At 55.0% G+C, this 17,973-nt stretch overlaps 2 protein-coding genes across 2 annotated transcripts; one reads left to right on the forward strand and one right to left on the reverse strand.

Moving 5' to 3' along the window:
- Nucleotides 1-1,933: 1,933 nt before the first annotated feature.
- cracdlb (cracd like b) lies at nucleotides 1,934-9,532 on the forward strand. The gene is made up of 9 exons (XM_062447182.1): nucleotides 1,934-2,084; nucleotides 4,798-4,880; nucleotides 5,088-5,244; nucleotides 5,434-5,731; nucleotides 5,986-6,054; nucleotides 6,200-6,412; nucleotides 6,751-7,621; nucleotides 7,652-8,451; nucleotides 8,782-9,532. The coding sequence occupies exons 2-9, from the start codon at nucleotides 4,832-4,834 to the stop codon at nucleotides 8,953-8,955; spliced, it is 2,631 nt and encodes an 876-aa protein (XP_062303166.1). The 5' UTR covers nucleotides 1,934-2,084; nucleotides 4,798-4,831; the 3' UTR covers nucleotides 8,956-9,532.
- LOC134007604 (N-lysine methyltransferase SMYD2-A-like) lies at nucleotides 9,176-17,777 on the reverse strand. The gene is made up of 5 exons (XM_062447183.1): nucleotides 17,671-17,777; nucleotides 16,872-16,995; nucleotides 14,739-14,913; nucleotides 10,477-10,585; nucleotides 9,176-10,337 (listed from the first exon to the last, which is right to left on the reverse strand). The coding sequence occupies exons 2-5, from the start codon at nucleotides 16,981-16,983 to the stop codon at nucleotides 10,254-10,256; spliced, it is 480 nt and encodes a 159-aa protein (XP_062303167.1). The 5' UTR covers nucleotides 16,984-16,995; nucleotides 17,671-17,777; the 3' UTR covers nucleotides 9,176-10,253.
- Nucleotides 17,778-17,973: the final 196 nt, after the last annotated feature.

Below are 17,973 nucleotides of genomic sequence, written 5' to 3' on the forward strand. Positions count from 1 at the left end.
ATCCCATTGAGACAAAGAGCACCATCTGATGGACGCACGTCGCAGTTACAAATTGTTGGTTTGAATTCACCTCTTTAAAATTGATTTTTTTATTTTTTATTTTTTTATTCAGATCCAAACATTCAAGGTTCGGAAATTCAGGTTGCTCAAATGTGAACAGTAAAATTCTGATCCACAAAAATTTGGTCAGATTGCAACATCTGGGATACCAAGGATGGGTAAATCGAGCCTAAATGCAATCGAACCATCTCACTCCTCTGAGAAGGGTCCAACTGCAGACCTCTCGCCTCAGGCCCCTCTCATCCAGGTGTAGCTGCAGGCATACAATCACAGCCTGGGATTTTTAAGAGTATTTTTTTTTCGGGTCAAATGTTTTAGACTAAATTTTTTTTTAATTCAAATTTATTCCAGTCCAATTTTTTGACTCCAGTTGTTTCGATCCAAATTTTTTCACCTCAAATTTCACCATTCGTTTAACCCTTGTGTTATCTTCGGGTCATTCTGACCCATCAGTCATTGTGACCCACTATTGTATTGCGACAACTTTACCGCATACAAAAACTAAGTGAAGCATTTTCTTTTAACCGGTGACCCCCCAAATTGTGAAGGTTAAAAGAAAAGTATTTTTATTTGGGGTTTTTTATTGGGTAAAATTGGGTAAACACAATGATGGTTTGTTATGAACCTTTGGGTCATGTGACCCAAAGGCAGCACAAGGGATAAGCTTCTGCTAAGTCATTATGCACTGTGCCTCCATCTTGTTCAGACCTGAGGAACCTAGAGGGGTTAGCAGGGGAGAAGGTGTGTGTTTACTTGCAGGATGACAGGTGTTTGGTGCTGGATACTGCCGGGCCCTGCCCAGGGTAATTACCTTCCAAAGGTCAGTTACGAGCACCTGCATGCTTCAGTGAAGAGTGAACGTTTAGCATCTCCATGGGAACAGAAGCAGGCTGCATAGATTCCAACTGAACATCCTCCAGGAATAGCAAAGCCAAACCCTTGACAGCTGGAGTGGGATTGGCACATGACTTTGGACTGGGTGACTGTGGGAGTGGAGAGGAAATGTTCTGGTTAATTATCGGTCAGGGACAGTACTTGTCCTCTGGTCCGAGTTCCTGTGTCAGCCCATCACAGGACCACATCAGCAAGGTTAATGTGTACACCATACCACTTTGCAAGGGTGAGACACTGGACTGGTTGTCTGTCTAACACACAGAGAGACTGGGAGACAGACAGACAGACAGACAGACAGACAGAAAGGCATTAGAGTTATCTAATAAACCATTCAGTCTACATGCATCAACAAGGTAATCTACAATGGAGACTTAGCTGTGTGAATCTGCCAACCACCTGCCTGAGTGTACTTGTACATCTCAGCTGATAGGTCACTCCTGAAAGCCCACCATTGTCCAGGGAACCGAGCTGGGATGCCCTGCGTCAGCTCCTGGAACATGATTGGTCAGGTGGGACAAGGCTGGCGTTGCTAGGTCCAGGGTTAATGTTACACCCGGGTAATGCTGTACGTCAGGTATCCTTCATTTACAGATATCCTTCATTTATCATTTACATCAACCTCTGTGTCGTCCTTTTTATTAATAAAATTTGTTTTGTGTTTTGGTTTCTTTTTCCCAGTGTTGGGAAATCTAGTGTTACTAGATTGGAGTTATTGTTTTCTGTTGTAATTTGTTTAATTCTGTTTGGTGTTAGTAAAGATGGACTGAGAAGGAGGTGTGCCGGGTGGTAACTGGTTTGCTAATCTCTCTCTCTCTCTCTCTCTCTCTCTCTCTCTCTCTCTCTCTCTCTCTCTCTCTCTCTCTCTCTCTCTCTCTTCTCTCTACGCCCCCTCTCCTCCCCTCTGTGTTTTTGTTCTACTCCTGTTCTCGCTCCTTCATGTGCAGACGGTGAATACTTTACATGGGGCTGTTCAGTGTGTGTGTGTGTGCGCGTAGTCAAGGACGTATCCTCCCCTGAAGCAAAAGAAAGTCATCAGAAATAAAGACCAGGAAAGAAGAGAGAGAGGAGAGAGAGAAGAGAAAGAGAGAGGAGCGGAGCGGAGAGGGACCAGTGAAGACTCGTGTGAGAGGGTAAGCACATCCAAACAAACTTGATCTGGGAACTCAAACCTGTCTTTAAGAAAGAGATGGGAGGGCAACTGAGAGGCTGATCTTAGTTTCAGGAAATCCTCCAGCAGCTTGTGTGCTCTGAGAGAATTGTGATTTAACTCTGAACTTGCTTCGAATTTGAGGTATTTATTGCTGTGTAGCCTTTGGTAACAAGATTGACTGAGAGGATATTAACATTGTTTGAATTCCAATCAATTAACATGATCTTTAAGTCCTTTGACACATGCTGCATGTCAAATACAGAACAACCAGAAACACACATACACACGAGGCAAAAGTAAATATTAAAATCCAGTTGTACATTCGAAAAGACAACAATTGGTTGTATATGTTGAATATTTTCTCCTTTATTTATCTTCAGTGAGCTATCTGTCATTGCCTTGGAGAGCGCAGCCTTTGGCAAACACGGCAGGAGTCTGACACAATAGCGGCTCCTGAGTGTGTGTGTGTGATGGTGTTCGCAGGCTGCTCACCTCTGGGTGTTCCGTGACGCTGTCTTGAGAGGGCAGCTACTGGGTCAGGACTGATGCACAGGTAGAAACCAGCGCTGTCTGCCTGGAGATGGGAAAGTCACCAAACAACACACATCTCTTGCACCTTTAAGGGATTTGATTATTCTAATGTATTTTAATACAGAGTGTGGAAAGGACTTCCAACTTTCTGCATGGGTACATGTTGTTCTAATGAACCCTAATCACACCCTGATGAAGGGGGATTTTCCATGTCTCAGTTCAGTGGTAGCATGCTAAACTTCAAGCAGATCATACACAGAGAGAGAGAGATAGACTTTGACTTCACTGTTTAATTCTACGCGAGTGGCTGGGTTGACGACACCATGGCGACGGCTGGGCGTCCAGGGTATTATGGGTTGTTAGGCTGACGAATAGTCCCTGGACTCAAAACACTTAATATCCCCATCAGGTTCACCGCCTTTAAATAGCAGCTTTTTCCACTGACACCATATCGACTTAGTGTTTCTTGATGCTTAAATTACGTCATTTAAACGTTTTCTTCTAATACACGGTAAACGGAAAGTTCAGAGAGAAAGCTGTAACTTGCATCAGCTTCATCTTCTGAAAGCGTTACATTCCAGGGAGCTAAAAGTAAACAATGTTTTTATAGCATGTATAAAATGCCGGAGGGTTTCGATGTTTTGAGTTCACAGAGTTGCTAAGTGTCTCCCTAGTTGTTGTGTGGCTTGAGGGGAGCCTAAGGTGGCCAGGAACTCCATATATGGGTCTTCCTTTTCCTCTGCCCTGAGGGGGGAACCCTTTAGATATAACACCAGAAGAAAATCGGACAACACAGGATTCCAGGAGTCACTGGATCTTTGGGCTGGCGTACAAGGTTGGAGGTGTTTTCTGTGAGATGTGTGTGTCAGACCAGGAGAAGTGAGAATATCCACAGTGTGTCTGTGATGATGCCCTGGTTGGGCTGTGCCCTGGGTAGGCAGATCCTGTGGCAGCCAGTGGGGTAGGATTTCACCAGAGACAGTGGCCTGCTGTTCACTATTGTTGAGGGCTTTTCAGGGTAGATCTCTTTTCAGGATTACTGAACACAAGGCTTTCAAAGTTCCGTGTGAGTGGCCTGGGTTGGGGCGTTTCAGTACAGTGTTCTGGACAGCAACATGCCCTCCCCTGTTCTGTACTGCTACACTCCTTCCCCTAGAGGTGTCGGATAGTTGAAGTTCAGGACACGAGGCTTTCATACCCTTCTGCTGTTTCGTGAGTTCAGTCTGCCTGCAGGGTCAGTGTCCTGCTGAGAGATGGATTGGATGTTGCCGGGCACACTTGGTGCTTTGGCAAACCTCTGCTCTTTACTGCCTTTCATCCTTCTCTTTCAGACCTTTTGTGTGTGTGTGTGTGTGTGTGTAAGGAGTGAGGGTGGTGGTGGGGGGAGCAGAGATGAGTCTGGGAAAGGTCAATCTCATGCCACGTTTAATTTGTCTCTTATGTAGTTTATTCCACGTCACGTCATCGCTGGATTGCTAGGCAACTCCTGTTGAAGTGCAGGCCCAAAGTCAACACTGATGATGACAGACCTGCTTTAGTTTATTCTACAGGGTTGGGATTGCAAGCTGAAAGAGGAACTATAGGTTGATACTGAAAATAATGTCCCAGCGACATGCAGTAGGGTAACCTTTAGATCAAACCTTAACCTTAATCTTTTGACTGGTGAAACACGACTAGTGTGTGAGTGCAGTAAAAATAACGTCACCTTGAATACTACAGAGGAGTAAATTAGTTGGTGGTCTGTGTGTTTGCAAGGCTAACAAAGCTGATGAAGTTTACAACATGAGAATAATTGTATCATGAACTATAATATCTAGATTGAGAAGGCTTATCCACTCATTCAAGTTCAGATGATCTTGAACAACTTCTTACTGCTTAAGCAATGCCACTTATCTGATTGAATAAGTTACAGACAAGGCTACATGTTCAAAAATGCAAACTATGTCTGCAGTGTAGGGTGAGGCAGGAGCAGGTCTGTGTGTGTCAGGTCAGACAGTGTGTGGAAGCCACTCCTGAAAGCACACCTTGTTCATAAAAGGTGCTTGAGAACAAAAACCGTCTTGAGAACTAGAACACCTCTCCTCTGTGACTTTGAGGACTGTTGCCATGGACACTAAAACCCTGCGCCCGTCCGTGTCTTACCGTCCTGTGTTCCCTGACAGGGCCGCTGTGGTGGATCAACAGCCAACCCGCCCCATGGAGGGCAGTGGAGTGGCAGTGGAAGGGAGTGCAGATGATCATGCAGGTAAGCCAGCATGAGCCGTCTTCTACAGATGTTATTGTTTCCTGTCCATCACCACGATGGAGAGAAACACTGAGGTCAGGGTGAAGGATGACCAGGTCCTGTCTCTGGTTCTGCCTCCTTTTTTCATGATATTTCTCATGCAGTCCGTCTACTCAGTACGGCCCTTCTCACGAGACTGTCACTCTGACTGTGCGGTGGTTCTCCCAGGGAAGAAGAAGTCTCGTTTCAAGCTGCTGAAGAGCCGTCTGTTCAGCCGTCTGAAGAGGAAGGAGAACCAGGTGCTGATGAAGCCCAGCCAGTCTGCTGGAGATGTCGGCGCTCGGGGCGGCTGCGAAGGATTCTCAGACTCCGAGGAAGACTGCTTGTAAGTGTGTGTGATTTACCTGTCAGATTTCACTTGATAAGATCTCTTAAAATAACGTGTCGTCAACTAACTAGATGAGCCATTTAGTCTAGAAGCAAGTACAACTAGATTCAAAATCTAAAAACAAGAGGATCACACTCAGATATCGTTTCTGCAGTGTAGACGCTGAACTGTGAACTTTGAACTCAGGGACCCTGCTGGAAGTCTCGGGTCCAGAGCCCTGTCGCACGACAGCATTTTCCTGGCTGACCAAGCCCCGGGCCCGGCGGAGCCGGCGAGGGTCCTGTCCCAGGAGAACGTCCAGGGGAAGATCCGAGCCCTGCAGCTCAAACTGCAGCAGCAGAACATGCGCCTGGGCCCGCCCCCGCTGTTGATACCCGGGAAGAGAACGGAAGATTCCGGAGCCACCTCGGAGGACGACGGTTTGCCCCAAAGCCCCCAGGACATGTCCTTCCATGACAGGGCCGGGCCACGCTCCCCCTCTAAGGTGACAGTGAAGGGCCCTCTCTGTGGTCCTCAGCAGGGGCACCATGAGGACGGGGTGGGGGGTGGGGAGGTTCGAAGGGCCCTGGGCCCGGCAGAACCCCGTACTTTCCTGTGTGATTTTCATTTTAGGGCCCAGAGTACAAGTTAGTCAGGGGGCTCAGAAACCCTAGCGGCTCCTCTGCTCCTTACACACAGCTGTTTTTGTTGTGCTGCTTCCTGGTCGACTGACCTGAGTCTCTCCCTTCTCCTCCCCAGCTAACCGAGTCTTACAGACATCACAGCTCTCTGAGTTTAGCAGGGACAGGAAGTGAGGAGGAAGAGCAGGTAATGCAGCTTCCTGTGTGTGTGTGTGTTTTAACAGCAAGCACGCAAGAGAACCTTGTCCAACATGTCCAACAAAGAAAAACCCAAAGCTCGTCCAAGAATCAACTGTGTGCAACCAGGAAGTGTGTTTCTTCCCTCTCCTCAGTGGTCCTCACAGCCCTCATCCCGGCCTCTCTCTCCGGCCCCGCCCGGCCTCGCCTGCCCTGCCCCCTCCTCCGAGCAGGAGACCTCCCCTGGAGTAGACCTCACCAGTCCACTCCAGTACGCTCCCAGTCTGGACAACTCTGCTGCGCGCCACCGCATGTCCGTCAAGCCCAGGAACCAGAGGGCCAGCGCCAAGGGAAGGAAAGTGCCCGCGGTGAGATTCACACCACGTGACGTCACGTCACACCACGTGACGTCACGTCACACCACGTGACGTCACGTCACACCACGTGACGTCACGTCACACCACGTGACGTCACGTCACACCACGTGACGTCACGTCACACCACGTGACGTCACGTCACACCACGTGACGTCACGTCACACCACGTGACGTCACGTCACACCACGTGACGTCACGTCACACCACGTGACGTCACGTCACACCACGTGACGTCACGTCACACCACATGATGTGTATAGTTCTACAGTATTTTTCGGAAGTCATAATCAAGCTGTTTAACTGTTCCTGTGTTCCTGTGTGTTTCTCAGAGGGCCAGCAGGCCTCGCTCGGAGAGCCTGAGCGATCTGGATATGGCTCTGCCCGAGGGAGAGGAGGACAGAGAACCAGAGGGAGAACCGAACGCAGCACCTGACAGAGAACCGGAGAGAGAACCGAGGAGAGAGGAGAGAGCGGAGGAGGGAGAGAGAGAGAAGGAGATGGCCGCCGGGACCCTTCCTGAAGAGCAGTTCTACTCCCCTGCCTCGAAGAAAGACAACGTCCCTGTCGAGCCTTCAGCTCCCCCTGCTGGTGAGGACGTTGTACTGCAGACGATGTCCTCAGAGCCAGAGAGGAAAGTGACCACCAATCCTCTCTTCCTCCAGAACATTCCTCAGGAGACAGGTGTCCCCTCAGCAGAACCCAGTAGGGCCAAGAGTCCCACACCCACCTGCCCCACTTCCACACCCACCTGCCCCACTTCCACACCCACCTGCCCCACTTCAACACCCAGCTGCCCCACTTCAACACCCAGCCTCAAGGCTGTTGAAGAGCCCCAGAACCCCACCCAGCTGGTCCCAAGCCAGCCTGTCATGCCTCACACAATGTCTAGTCAGGGTAAGAGAGAAGTCGCTGCATGTTTAGAGCAGGGGAGTAGGTCCTTATCCCACAAGAGAGAGTCCGCCCCTCTCAACTCGGTTTCCGGGTTCGATAACACTTCAAACACACGAGAGCCGTCCTCCAGAGTGAAGGCAGGAGAGACCCCGGGAACGACCTCCATCTCTTCAGAGAGACCGAGGCCTGCTCCTCGCGCTCGGGGGACAGCAGGAACTGTCTCTGCAAGGACGACAGGGGCTCCACCGGAGCGGGCTGGAGGAGCAACACCACCACCTGCTGGTCAAGACGAGGAACTGCCCGTTGACGCTATCAGGGAGGGGGAGGACGTCGAGGGACTTAGTTCCTCTCATCGCTTCTCCGTCTCGTCAGCCAGACATCGCTCCAGGAACGGCAGAGGCAGCCACCCTGGAGCGAGGCAGGAAAAGGGGGAGAGAGAGGCAGGAGATCAGGACCAGGAAGTGAAGTCTGTTGAGGACCGGTCCAGACAGGTGAGAGGAAGCAGCCGCCGCCCTACAGAGAGGAGAGGAGGGCTGAAACAGCAGGAGGGCGTCCCAGGGGAGGGGGGGAGACAGAGGGAGGAGCAGAAACAGACAGAGAAGAAGGCAGCCATGATCACAGAGCAGAAGGAGGATGTAGAGGAGGAGCGAGGCAGGTGGGGGGCTTTCGGCGCCAAGCTACGCCCCCCTTCCCAGTCGGTGAAGCTTCGCTCCGACACCATCCAATCAGAGGACAGGATTAAGCGTCACAGCATTGAGGTCATGGCCACGGAGCCCCAGCCAATCAAAAAAGAGGATGAGGCCGGTTCAAAGGTCGGGAGGAAGGCAGCCGGGCCTGAGCCCGTCTGGATGTCCGTTGCCAGAGAGAGGAGCAGGACCCTCCAGCAGCACCTCACCAGCCTGGTGCCCTCAGGCGAACCCCAGGACACGCACACTCATCCTGGGGCAGCGACCCTGCCACAACAGCCTCCGAGACAACCATCTCCAACACCACAGGCGAAGCCTCAGACATCTCAATCGTCCACCCTGCCCTCCTCATCCTCCTCGTCACCCTCGAGTGTGCGGGTCAGGAACAGACGGCCGCTGAGAGACAGATTGACTTCCTCTCCCTCACAAACACCAGACCACAGTACAGATGGAGTGAGTAGATATTTCTTCTTTCTAGTATACATTTCTTCTTTCTCACATTTTATTGTGTATTTATTGTGTGGTAATTTTTTTATATTTTTTTATTCAAATATATATATATTTTTGTATTGTGTACTTCTACTACATATCTATCTATATAGATATATATTTATTTATCGTAAACTGTGGGGAGAAAATGTGGTACCAAGAATTTAGAACTAGATTTGATGTCAGCAGCTGAGGTCCAGTGGTTCCTCTGTGCTCCGTCTCTCAGCTCATGTAAACGCTTCCTTTGCTGAACTGTAAACCTGACTCGTCTGCTCTGTGTGATTCCGACTCCAGACTGGGAAAGGTCAAGCCGGGACTCTCAACACAAAGTCTGATGGATCATCATCATCATCACCTGGGCCAGCGCTGTTGGCCTCACAGCTGCCAGACACTCAGAGTGATCAGCCATCTTGGATGGAAGTTGCGAGGAAGAAGGCGATGGCATGGAATGTCAAGACCATGGACTGAGAGGGGGGGTGGGTTATATTTCATTAAAGACTTCACAAGGCCTTCTGGTACTTTGGAATCACTGTAACTATAATATTAGTCTACTGTACTAGTATTTAGTACTGAAGTAACTGAATCTGTTTTCCCCCAAAAAACGATCAAATTGCAATGAAATGTCTGATGTGTATCAGTAACATACCATTCAAACTAGGAAACTAAACAAAAAAATCTTAAACGTCTCGTCAGTCACACTTTTTTATTATGTTTTTCGTATACAGCAAGGCTCAGATATCTGGGAGTTTGTGCATTCCAGAAGTGATGAACTTCCTGTGCCATATCAGACCACGCTAACAAAACACGACGACATGAAAACACGTACTGAAAAAAACCCACCACAAAAGAAGACGATAGTTCAGCCATTAACCAACGAAGAAGAAGGCTCAGATCGTGTCCCCCTGTTGGTTAAGGTTAAGAATAGGGATTCAGACCCCAGGTCACAGATCAACTGGAATTGAAGAAACAAAGGTTGCTACGATCATGGATGTTTCCGAGGCCCCAGATCAAACCAGTAACAAACAAAAGACTTTGGGCACAATTACACACTTGTCAGAGTCCCTTGTGTAGAAAGAGGAGAGGGGGTGCGTTCAGGAAAGTCATGCGGTAGGGCCTAGTTTTCGTTAAAAAAACTGGCTTTGTGTTTTTGTTTCGTAAGACAAACATATTATTGTATTTTTTTGACAAATCTTCTCTCCTTCTCTGAGATTCTTCTCACTTGCTACTCAGGGTGAGAAGGAACCAACCAAGAACGTGGTGCATGAACAACCATCTAGATTGTTCTTTTTAGAATACATACAAAGAGGAGATGTTAATTACGTTTAAAAGATTCCGAGAGCACAGTGCATGATTTTCTAGTTAACCCAGAACCAGAACAGGGACCAGGAAGCAGAGGACCAGGCTGAACCAGGCTTGTTACACTACCAGCCCTGGATGAAGGCCTTGAACACACCCACATGGTGACAGGTGGCAGGCTTTTTCACCTGTCCAGGCAGCTGGATGAGAGTCAACCTGAAGGAAAGCAGGAAGGAATCCTCGACGAGGCCAAACAGGCCTCTAGTATGTGAACAGGAGGGACCCTGATATGATGACATCACCTTGGCTAAAAGATGGACTGAGAGAGAGATGTAAGAGAGAGAGAGAGAGAGGTATACTGTAAGATGCATGCCGTGCTGCTATCGTTTTGTCGTTCTCTGGCTCATTCCACCACTGTCTCTGGTTCTCCTTCATCTTTCCTCCTCCTTTCCTCCTCCTCCACTCCATCCTTACTTCTGCTCCTCCACCTCACGTCTGACCTCAGAGACGTAGTGGTGATCCTTGCCGTGAGCCACCTCCATGATGGCGATCGCCTGGCGAGAGGAAACAGGAAATGACACGTCGGTGACAGTGAATTAGCCTCACTGTGGCTTCAGCTCATCCTGATGTGTTTGGTACGTAGGCCCCCCCGTCCCATGCCGTGTTCCCCCAGGAGACAGCTCTCCTCCTCACCTTCTTCAAGGCCTTCACCCCCTGAGCCTTCCTCTCCAGACCCAGGCACAGCCGGCCCAGCTTCAGGTACATGGAGGCCACGTTCAGGGAGTAGGCTGGGTAGTGGACACTACACACCCCCAGGGGACAGGGAGGAGAGAGGGAGGTTAGAGAGTGTATGAGGGAGGGAGAGAGAGAGGAAGAGAGAGAGAGGCAGAGAGAGGAGGGGGGAGAGAGAGAGGCAGAGAGTGTATGAGGGAGGGAGAGAGAGAGGAGGAGAGAGAGAGGCAGAGAGGAGGAGAGAGAGAGGCAGAGAGAGGAGGAGAGGAGGAGAGAGAGAGGCAGATAGAGGAGGAGAGGAGGAGAGAGGCAGAGAGAAAGTGTGTGAAAGAGAGACACGTCACAGCGCTGAAGCATAAATCCCAAGTTCTTTAATCTTGATGTTTGAGTGATGGCGATAGCATCAACAACAGCTTGCGACGTTCCCTCCAAACTTCCTGTGTCGTGAAGCTAACAGCAGGGCGTGGTACTTCCAGGGGGGTCTGAGGGAAGTGCTGCTGGGGGAGCGGGGCCTCCTAACCTCCAGGGGGGTTTGAGGGAAGTGCTGCTGGGGGAGCGGGGCCTCCTAACCTCCAGGGGGGTCTGAGGGAAGTGCTGCTGGGGGAGCGGGGCCTCCTAACCTCCAGGGGGGTTTGAGGGAAGTGCTGCTGGGGGAGCGGGGCCTCCTAACCTCCAGGGGGGTCTGAGGGAAGTGCTGCTGGGGGAGCGGGGCCTCCTAACCTCCAGGGGGGTTTGAGGGAAGTGCTGCTGGGGGAGCGGGGCCTCCTAACCTCCAGGGGGGTCTGAGGGAGGTGCTGCTGGGGGAGCGGGGCCTCCTAACCTCCAGGGGGGTCTGAGGGAGGTGCTGCTGGGGGAGCGGGGCCTCCTAACCTCCAGGGGGGTTTGAGGGAAGTGCTGCTGGGGGAGCGGGGCCTCCTAACCTCCAGGGGGGTTTGAGGGAAGTGCTGCTGGGGGAGCGGGGCCTCCTAACCTCCAGGGGGGTCTGAGGGAAGTGCTGCTGGGGGAGCGGGGCCTCCTAACCTCCAGGGGGGTCTGAGGGAAGTGCTGCTGGGGGAGCGGGGCCTCCTAACCTCCAGGGGGGTTTGAGGGAAGTGCTGCTGGGGGAGCGGGGCCTCCTAACCTCCAGGGGGGTTTGAGGGAAGTGCTGCTGGGGGAGCGGGGCCTCCTAACCTCCAGGGGGGTTTGAGGGAAGTGCTGCTGGGGGAGCGGGGCCTCCTAACCTCCAGGGGGGTTTGAGGGAAGTGCTGCTGGGGGAGCGGGGCCTCCTAACCTCCAGGGGGGTTTGAGGGAAGTGCTGCTGGGGGAGCGGGGCCTCCTAACCTCCAGGGGGGTTTGAGGGAAGTGCTGCTGGGGGAGCGGGGCCTCCTAACCTCCAGGGGGGTTTGAGGGAAGTGCTGCTGGGGGAGCGGGGCCTCCTAACCTCCAGGGGGGTTTGAGGGAAGTGCTGCTGGGGGAGCGGGGCCTCCTAACCTCCAGGGGGGTTTGAGGGAAGTGCTGCTGGGGGAGCGGGGCCTCCTAACCTCCAGGGGGGTTTGAGGGAGGTGCTGCTGGGGGAGCGGGGCCTCCTAACCTCCAGGGGGGTTTGAGGGAAGTGCTGCTGGGGGAGCGGGGCCTCCTAACCTCCAGGGGGGTCTGAGGGAAGTGCTGCTGGGGGAGCGGGGCCTCCTAACCTCCAGGGGGGTTTGAGGGAAGTGCTGCTGGGGGAGCGGGGCCTCCTAACCTCCAGGGGGGTCTGAGGGAAGTGCTGCTGGGGGAGCGGGGCCTCCTAACCTCCAGGGGGGTCTGAGGGAAGTGCTGCTGGGGGAGCGGGGCCTCCTAACCTCCAGGGGGGTTTGAGGGAAGTGCTGCTGGGGGAGCGGGGCCTCCTAACCTCCAGGGGGGTCTGAGGAAAGTGCTGCTGGGGGAGCGGGGCCTCCTAACCTCCAGGGGGGTTTGAGGGAGGTGCTGCTGGGGGAGCGGGGCCTCCTAACCTCCAGGGGGGTCTGAGGGAAGTGCTGCTGGGGGAGCGGGGCCTCCTAACCTCCAGGGGGGTTTGAGGGAAGTGCTGCTGGGGGAGCGGGGCCTCCTAACCTCCAGGGGGGTTTGAGGGAAGTGCTGCTGGGGGAGCGGGGCCTCCTAACCTCCAGGGGGGTTTGAGGGAAGTGCTGCTGGGGAAGCGGGGCCTCCTAACCTCCAGGGGGGTTTGAGGGAGGTGCTGCTGGGGGAGCGGGGCCTCCTAACCTCCAGGGGGGTCTGAGGGAAGTGCTGCTGGGGGAGCGGGGCCTCCTAACCTCCAGGGGGGTTTGAGGGAAGTGCTGCTGGGGGAGCGGGGCCTCCTAACCTCCAGGGGGGTCTGAGGGAAGTGCTGCTGGGGGAGCGGGGCCTCCTAACCTCCAGGGGGGTCTGAGGGAAGTGCTGCTGGGGGAGCGGGGCCTCCTAACCTCCAGGGGGGTCTGAGGGAAGTGCTGCTGGGGGAGCGGGGCCTCCTAACCTCCAGGGGGGTCTGAGGGAAGTGCTGCTGGGGGAGCGGGGCCTCCTAACCTCCAGGGGGGTCTGAGGGAAGTGCTGCTGGGGGAGCGGGGCCTCCTAACCTCCAGGGGGGTTTGAGGGAGGTGCTGCTGGGGGAGCGGGGCCTCCTAACCTCCAGGGGGGTTTGAGGGAAGTGCTGCTGGGGGAGCGGGGCCTCCTAACCTCCAGGGGGGTCTGAGGGAAGTGCTGCTGGGGGAGCGGGGCCTCCTAACCTCCAGGGGGGTTTGAGGGAAGTGCTGCTGGGGGAGCGGGGCCTCCTAACCTCCAGGGGGGTTTGAGGGAGGTGCTGCTGGGGGAGCGGGGCCTCCTAACCTCCAGGGGGGTTTGAGGGAAGTGCTGCTGGGGGAGCGGGGCCTCCTAACCTCCAGGGGGGTCTGAGGGAAGTGCTGCTGGGGGAGCGGGGCCTCCTAACCTCCAGGGGGGTTTGAGGGAAGTGCTGCTGGGGGAGCGGGGCCTCCTAAACTCCAGGGGGGTTTGAGGGAAGTGCTGCTGGGGGAGCGGGGCCTCCTAACCTCCAGGGGGGTTTGAGGGAAGTGCTGCTGGGGGAGCGGGGCCTCCTAACCTCCAGGGGGGTCTGAGGGAAGTGCTGCTGGGGGAGCGGGGCCTCCTAACCTCCAGGGGGGTTTGAGGGAAGTGCTGCTGGGGGAGCGGGGCCTCCTAACCTCCAGGGGGGTTTGAGGGAAGTGCTGCTGGGGGAGCGGGGCCTCCTAACCTCCAGGGGGGTTTGAGGGAAGTGCTGCTGGGGGAGCGGGGCCTCCTAACCTCCAGGGGGGTCTGAGGGAACTGCTGCTGGGGGAGCGGGGCCTCCTAACCTCCAGGGGGGTCTGAGGGAACTGCTGCTGGGGGAGCGGGGCCTCCTAAACTCCAAGGGGGTCTGAGGGAACTGCTGCTGGGGGAGCGGGGCCTCCTAACCTCCAGGGGGGTTTGAGGGAAGTGCTGCTGGGGGAGCGGGGCCTCCTAAACTCCAGGGGGGTCTGAGGGAACTGCTGCTGGGGGAGCGGGGCCTCCTAACCTCCAGGGGGGTTTGAGGGAGGTGCTGCTGGGGGAGCGGGGCCTCCTAACCTCCAGGGGGGTCTGAGGGAAGTGCTGCTGGGGGAGCGGGGCCTCCTAACCTCCAGGGGGGTCTGAGGGAAGTGCTGCTGGGGGAGCGGGGCCTCCTAACCTCCAGGGGGGTTTGAGGGAGGTGCTGCTGGGGGAGCGGGGCCTCCTAACCTGTAAGGGGGGTCTGAGGGAGGTGCTGCTGGGGGAGCGGGGCCTCCTAACCTCCAGGGGGGTCTGAGGGAAGTGCTGCTGGGGGAGCGGGGCCTCCTAACCTCCAGGGGGGTCTGAGGGAAGTGCTGCTGGGGGAGCGGGGCCTCCTAACCTCCAGGGGGGTTTGAGGGAGGTGCTGCTGGGGGAGCGGGGCCTCCTAACCTGTAAGGGGGGTCTGAGGGAGGTGCTGCTGGGGGAGCGGGGCCTCCTAACCTCCAGGGGGGTCTGAGGGAAGTGCTGCTGGGGGAGCGGGGCCTCCTAACCTCCAGGGGGGTCTGAGGGAAGTGCTGCTGGGGGAGCGGGGCCTCCTAACCTCCAGGGGGGTTTGAGGGAGGTGCTGCTGGGGGAGCGGGGCCTCCTAACCTCCAGGGGGGTTTGAGGGAGGTGCTGCTGGGGGAGCGGGGCCTCCTAACCTGTAAGGGGGGTCTGAGGGAAGTGCTGCTGGGGGAGCGGGGCCTCCTAACCTGTAAGGGTGGATGATCTTCTCCCCGTAGCTCATGGCTCCGTCCCAGTCCTGCATGTACAGACACACCCCCATGGCCTGGTACATCATGTGCAGCATGTAGACGTTGGTGTCCGCGAACATGGAGCCCATCTTCTCCTGGCTCAGCTCACAGATCTCCAGCAGCTCACTAGGGGGTGCCAGAGAGTCAAGGCCATTCCATAACACTGGGGGGGGGGGGGGAGAGAGTGTGAGGAGAAAGTGTGTGTGTGACAGCAGGAGAGAGATAGATTGACCGAGACAGGGAAGAAGGAGAGATGAGTGGTAAGATGTGGGGTGTGTACGGTGAGGTGTGTGTGGTGAGGTGTGTGTGCGGTGAGGTGTGTGTACGGTGAGGTGTGTGTACGGTGAGGTGTGTGCAGTGAGGTGTGTGTGCAGTGAGGTGTGTGTGTGCAGTGAGGTGTGTGTGGTGAGGTGTGTGTGTGCAGTGAGGTGTGTGTGGTGAGGTGTGTGTGCAGTGAGATGTGTGTGGTGAGGTGTGTGTGCAGTGAGGTGTGTGTGGTGAGGTGTGTGTGGTGAGGTGTGTGTGGTGAGGTGTGTGTGGTGAGGTGTGTGTGGTGAGGTGTGTGCGGTGAGGTGTGTGCGGTGAGGTGTGTGCGGTGAGGTGTGTGCGGTGAGGTGTGTGCGCAGTGAGGTGTGTGTGCAGTGAGGTGTGTGTGCAGTGAGGTGTGTGTGGTGAGGTGTGTGTGCGGTGAGGTGTGTGTGGTGAGGTGTGTGTGCAGTGAGGTGTGTGTGAGGTGAGGTGTGTGTGCGGTGAGGTGTGTGTGCGGTGAGGTGTGTGTGCAGTGAGGTGTGTGTGCAGTGAGGTGTGTGTGCAGTGAGGTGTGCGGTGAGGTGTGTGGTGAGGTGTGTGTGTGGTGAGGTGTGTGCGGTGAGGTGTGTGTGCGGTGAGGTGTGTGCGGTGAGGTGTGTGTGGTGAGGTGTGTGTGCAGTGAGGTGTGTGTGGTGAGGTGTGTGTGCAGTGAGGTGTGTGTGCAGTGAGGTGTGTGTGGTGAGGTGTGTGCGGTGAGGTGTGTGCGGTGAGGTGTGTGCGGTGAGGTGTGTGCGGTGAGGTGTGTGCGGTGAGGTGTGTGTGCAGTGAGGTGTGTGTGCAGTGAGATGTGTGTGGTGAGGTGTGTGTGCGGTGAGGTGTGTGCGGTGAGGTGTGTGTGCGGTGAGGTGTGTGTGAGGTGAGGTCTGTGTGCGGTGAGGTGTGTGTGCGGTGAGGTGTGTGTGCAGTGAGGTGTGTGTGCAGTGAAGTGTGTGTGGTGAGGTGTGTGTGCGGTGAGGTGTGTGGTGAGGTGTGTGTGTGGTGAGGTGTGTGTGCGGTGAGGTGTGTGTGCGGTGAGGTGTGTGTGCGGTGAGGTGTGTGTGTGGTGAGGTGTGTGCGGTGAGGTGTGTGCGGTGAGGTGTGTGCGGTGAGGTGTGTGCGGTGAGGTGTGTGCGGTGAGGTGTGTGCAGTGAGGTGTGTGTGCAGTGAGGTGTGTGTGCGGTGAGGTGTGTGTGGTGAGGTGTGTGTGTGGTGAGGTGTGTATGCGGTGAGGTGTGTGTACGGTGAGGTGTGTGTGTGGTGAGGTGTGTGCGGTGAGGTGTGTGTGGTGAGGTGTGTGGTGAGGTGTGTGTGCGGTGAGGTGTGTGTGGTGTGTGTACGGTGAGGTGTGTGTGCGGTGAGGTGTGTGTGGTGAGGTGTGTGTGGTGAGGTGTGTGTACGGTGAGGTGTGTGTGGTGAGGTGTGTGTGCAGTGAGCTGTGTGTGGTGAGGTGTGTGTACGGTGAGGTGTGTGTGGTGAGGTGTGTGTGGTGAGGTGTGTGTACGGTGAGGTGTGTGTGGTGAGGTGTGTGTACGGTGAGGTGTGTGTGCGGTGAGGTGTGTGTGCGGTGAGGTGTGTGTGCGGTGAGGTGTGTGTGGTGAGGTGTGTGTGCAGTGAGGTGTGTGTGGTGAGGTGTGTGTACGGTGAGGTGTGTGTACGGTGAGGTGTGTGTGCAGTGAGGTGTGTGTGCAGTGCGGTGTGTGTGCAGTGAGGTGTGTGTGGTGAGGTGTGTGTGTGGTGAGGTGTGTGTGTGGTGAGGTGTGTGTGCAGTGAGGTGTGTGTGTGGTGAGGCGTGTGGAAGGATATTCTTGTAGTGCTTGGCTCTACGGAACTCCTCGATGACGTTCTTGGCGTAGAGGACCATCGCTCGGATGTCCTCGAGCTTCGGAGGACAACTGAGCTTCTTATGGAGCTCCATCTTAGCCTTGTCCTGAGAGAGAGAGAGAGAGAGAGAGAGAGAGAGAGAGAGAGAGAGAGAGGGAGAGATAGGGAAGGAAGGAGGGGGAGGGGGACAGAGAGAGGGAGAGAGAGAGAGAGAGAGAGAGAGAGAGAGAGAGAGGGGAGAGAGAGAGAGAGAGAGAGAGGGAGAGAGAGATAGGGAAGGAAGGAGGGGGAGGGGGGGGAGAGAGAGAGATAGGGAAGGAAGGAGGGGGAGGGGGGAGAGAGAGAGTTAGGGAAGGAAGGAGGGGGAGGGGGGAGAGAGAGAGTTAGGGAAGGAAGGAGGGGGAGGGGGGGAGAGAGAGAGAGAGAGAGAGAGAGAGAGAGAGAGAGAGAGAGAGAGAGAGAGAGAGAGAGAGAGAGAGAGAGAGAGAGAGAGAGGGAAGGAAGGAGGGGGAGGGAGAGGGAGAGAGGGGGTTGGACGACAGCGGAAATAGAGATGAGCATTTGGAGAAGAGAGATGGAAAATGGAAAGAGATGTAATTCCCGGAGCCTATTTAAAGCGTCTCTCCTCCCTCAGACTAAAGCAGAGGATAGGAGACTGGAGCTGGGTCAGTCCAGTCAGGGTGTGGGGTCTGAGCCTGGGTGAGGTGCTGCTATATGGGACAGGCGGTGTTCTTGTTTGGCCCAATGAGGACACACACACACACACGTGATGCTCGCTCACCTTAGACTTGGTGCTGCACTCTGTACACTCGCAGGAGAAGAAGTAGGAGTCGACCAGTCGCTCCTGCCTGTCTTCTGTCGGATAAAGCAGGTCGATGTAGCTGTTAAACACCTGGAGGGAGGGAGGGAGGGAGGGAGAGAGGGAGAGGTTAAGAAAGAAAAACAGAGAGGTACATAGAGAGCAAGACAGGGAGAGAGAAGAATGAGAACAGGGGGTAGAAAACATGGATGTTTCCGGCCGTGGCGTGAGGTTACGGTCAGGGTGGTTGTGCCAGGCCCTTACCTCTTACCTCATCTCCAGGGC

The sequence above is a fragment of the Osmerus eperlanus genome, chromosome 21, assembly GCF_963692335.1.
Source record: "Osmerus eperlanus chromosome 21, fOsmEpe2.1, whole genome shotgun sequence".
NCBI classification, from domain to species: domain Eukaryota; kingdom Metazoa; phylum Chordata; class Actinopteri; order Osmeriformes; family Osmeridae; genus Osmerus; species Osmerus eperlanus.

Coding starts and splice junctions, on each gene's coding strand:
- cracdlb (XM_062447182.1), top strand. CDS start 4,832: ATGGAGGGCAGTGGAGTGGCAGTGGAAGGGAGTGCAGATGATCATGCA. Junction 5,245..5,433: donor GACTCCGAGGAAGACTGCTT/GTAAGTGTGTGT, acceptor CTTTGAACTCAG/GGACCCTGCTGGAAGTCTCG. Junction 7,622..7,651: donor CGAGGAACTGCCCGTTGACG/CTATCAGGGAGG, acceptor ACGTCGAGGGAC/TTAGTTCCTCTCATCGCTTC.
- LOC134007604 (XM_062447183.1), bottom strand. CDS start 16,983: ATGGAGCTCCATAAGAAGCTCAGTTGTCCTCCGAAGCTCGAGGACATC. Junction 14,914..16,871: donor TAGAGCCAAGCACTACAAGA/ATATCCTTCCAC, acceptor ACTCTCTGGCAC/CCCCTAGTGAGCTGCTGGAG. Junction 10,338..10,476: donor GGGTGAAGGCCTTGAAGAAG/GTGAGGAGGAGA, acceptor TCCTCTCGCCAG/GCGATCGCCATCATGGAGGT.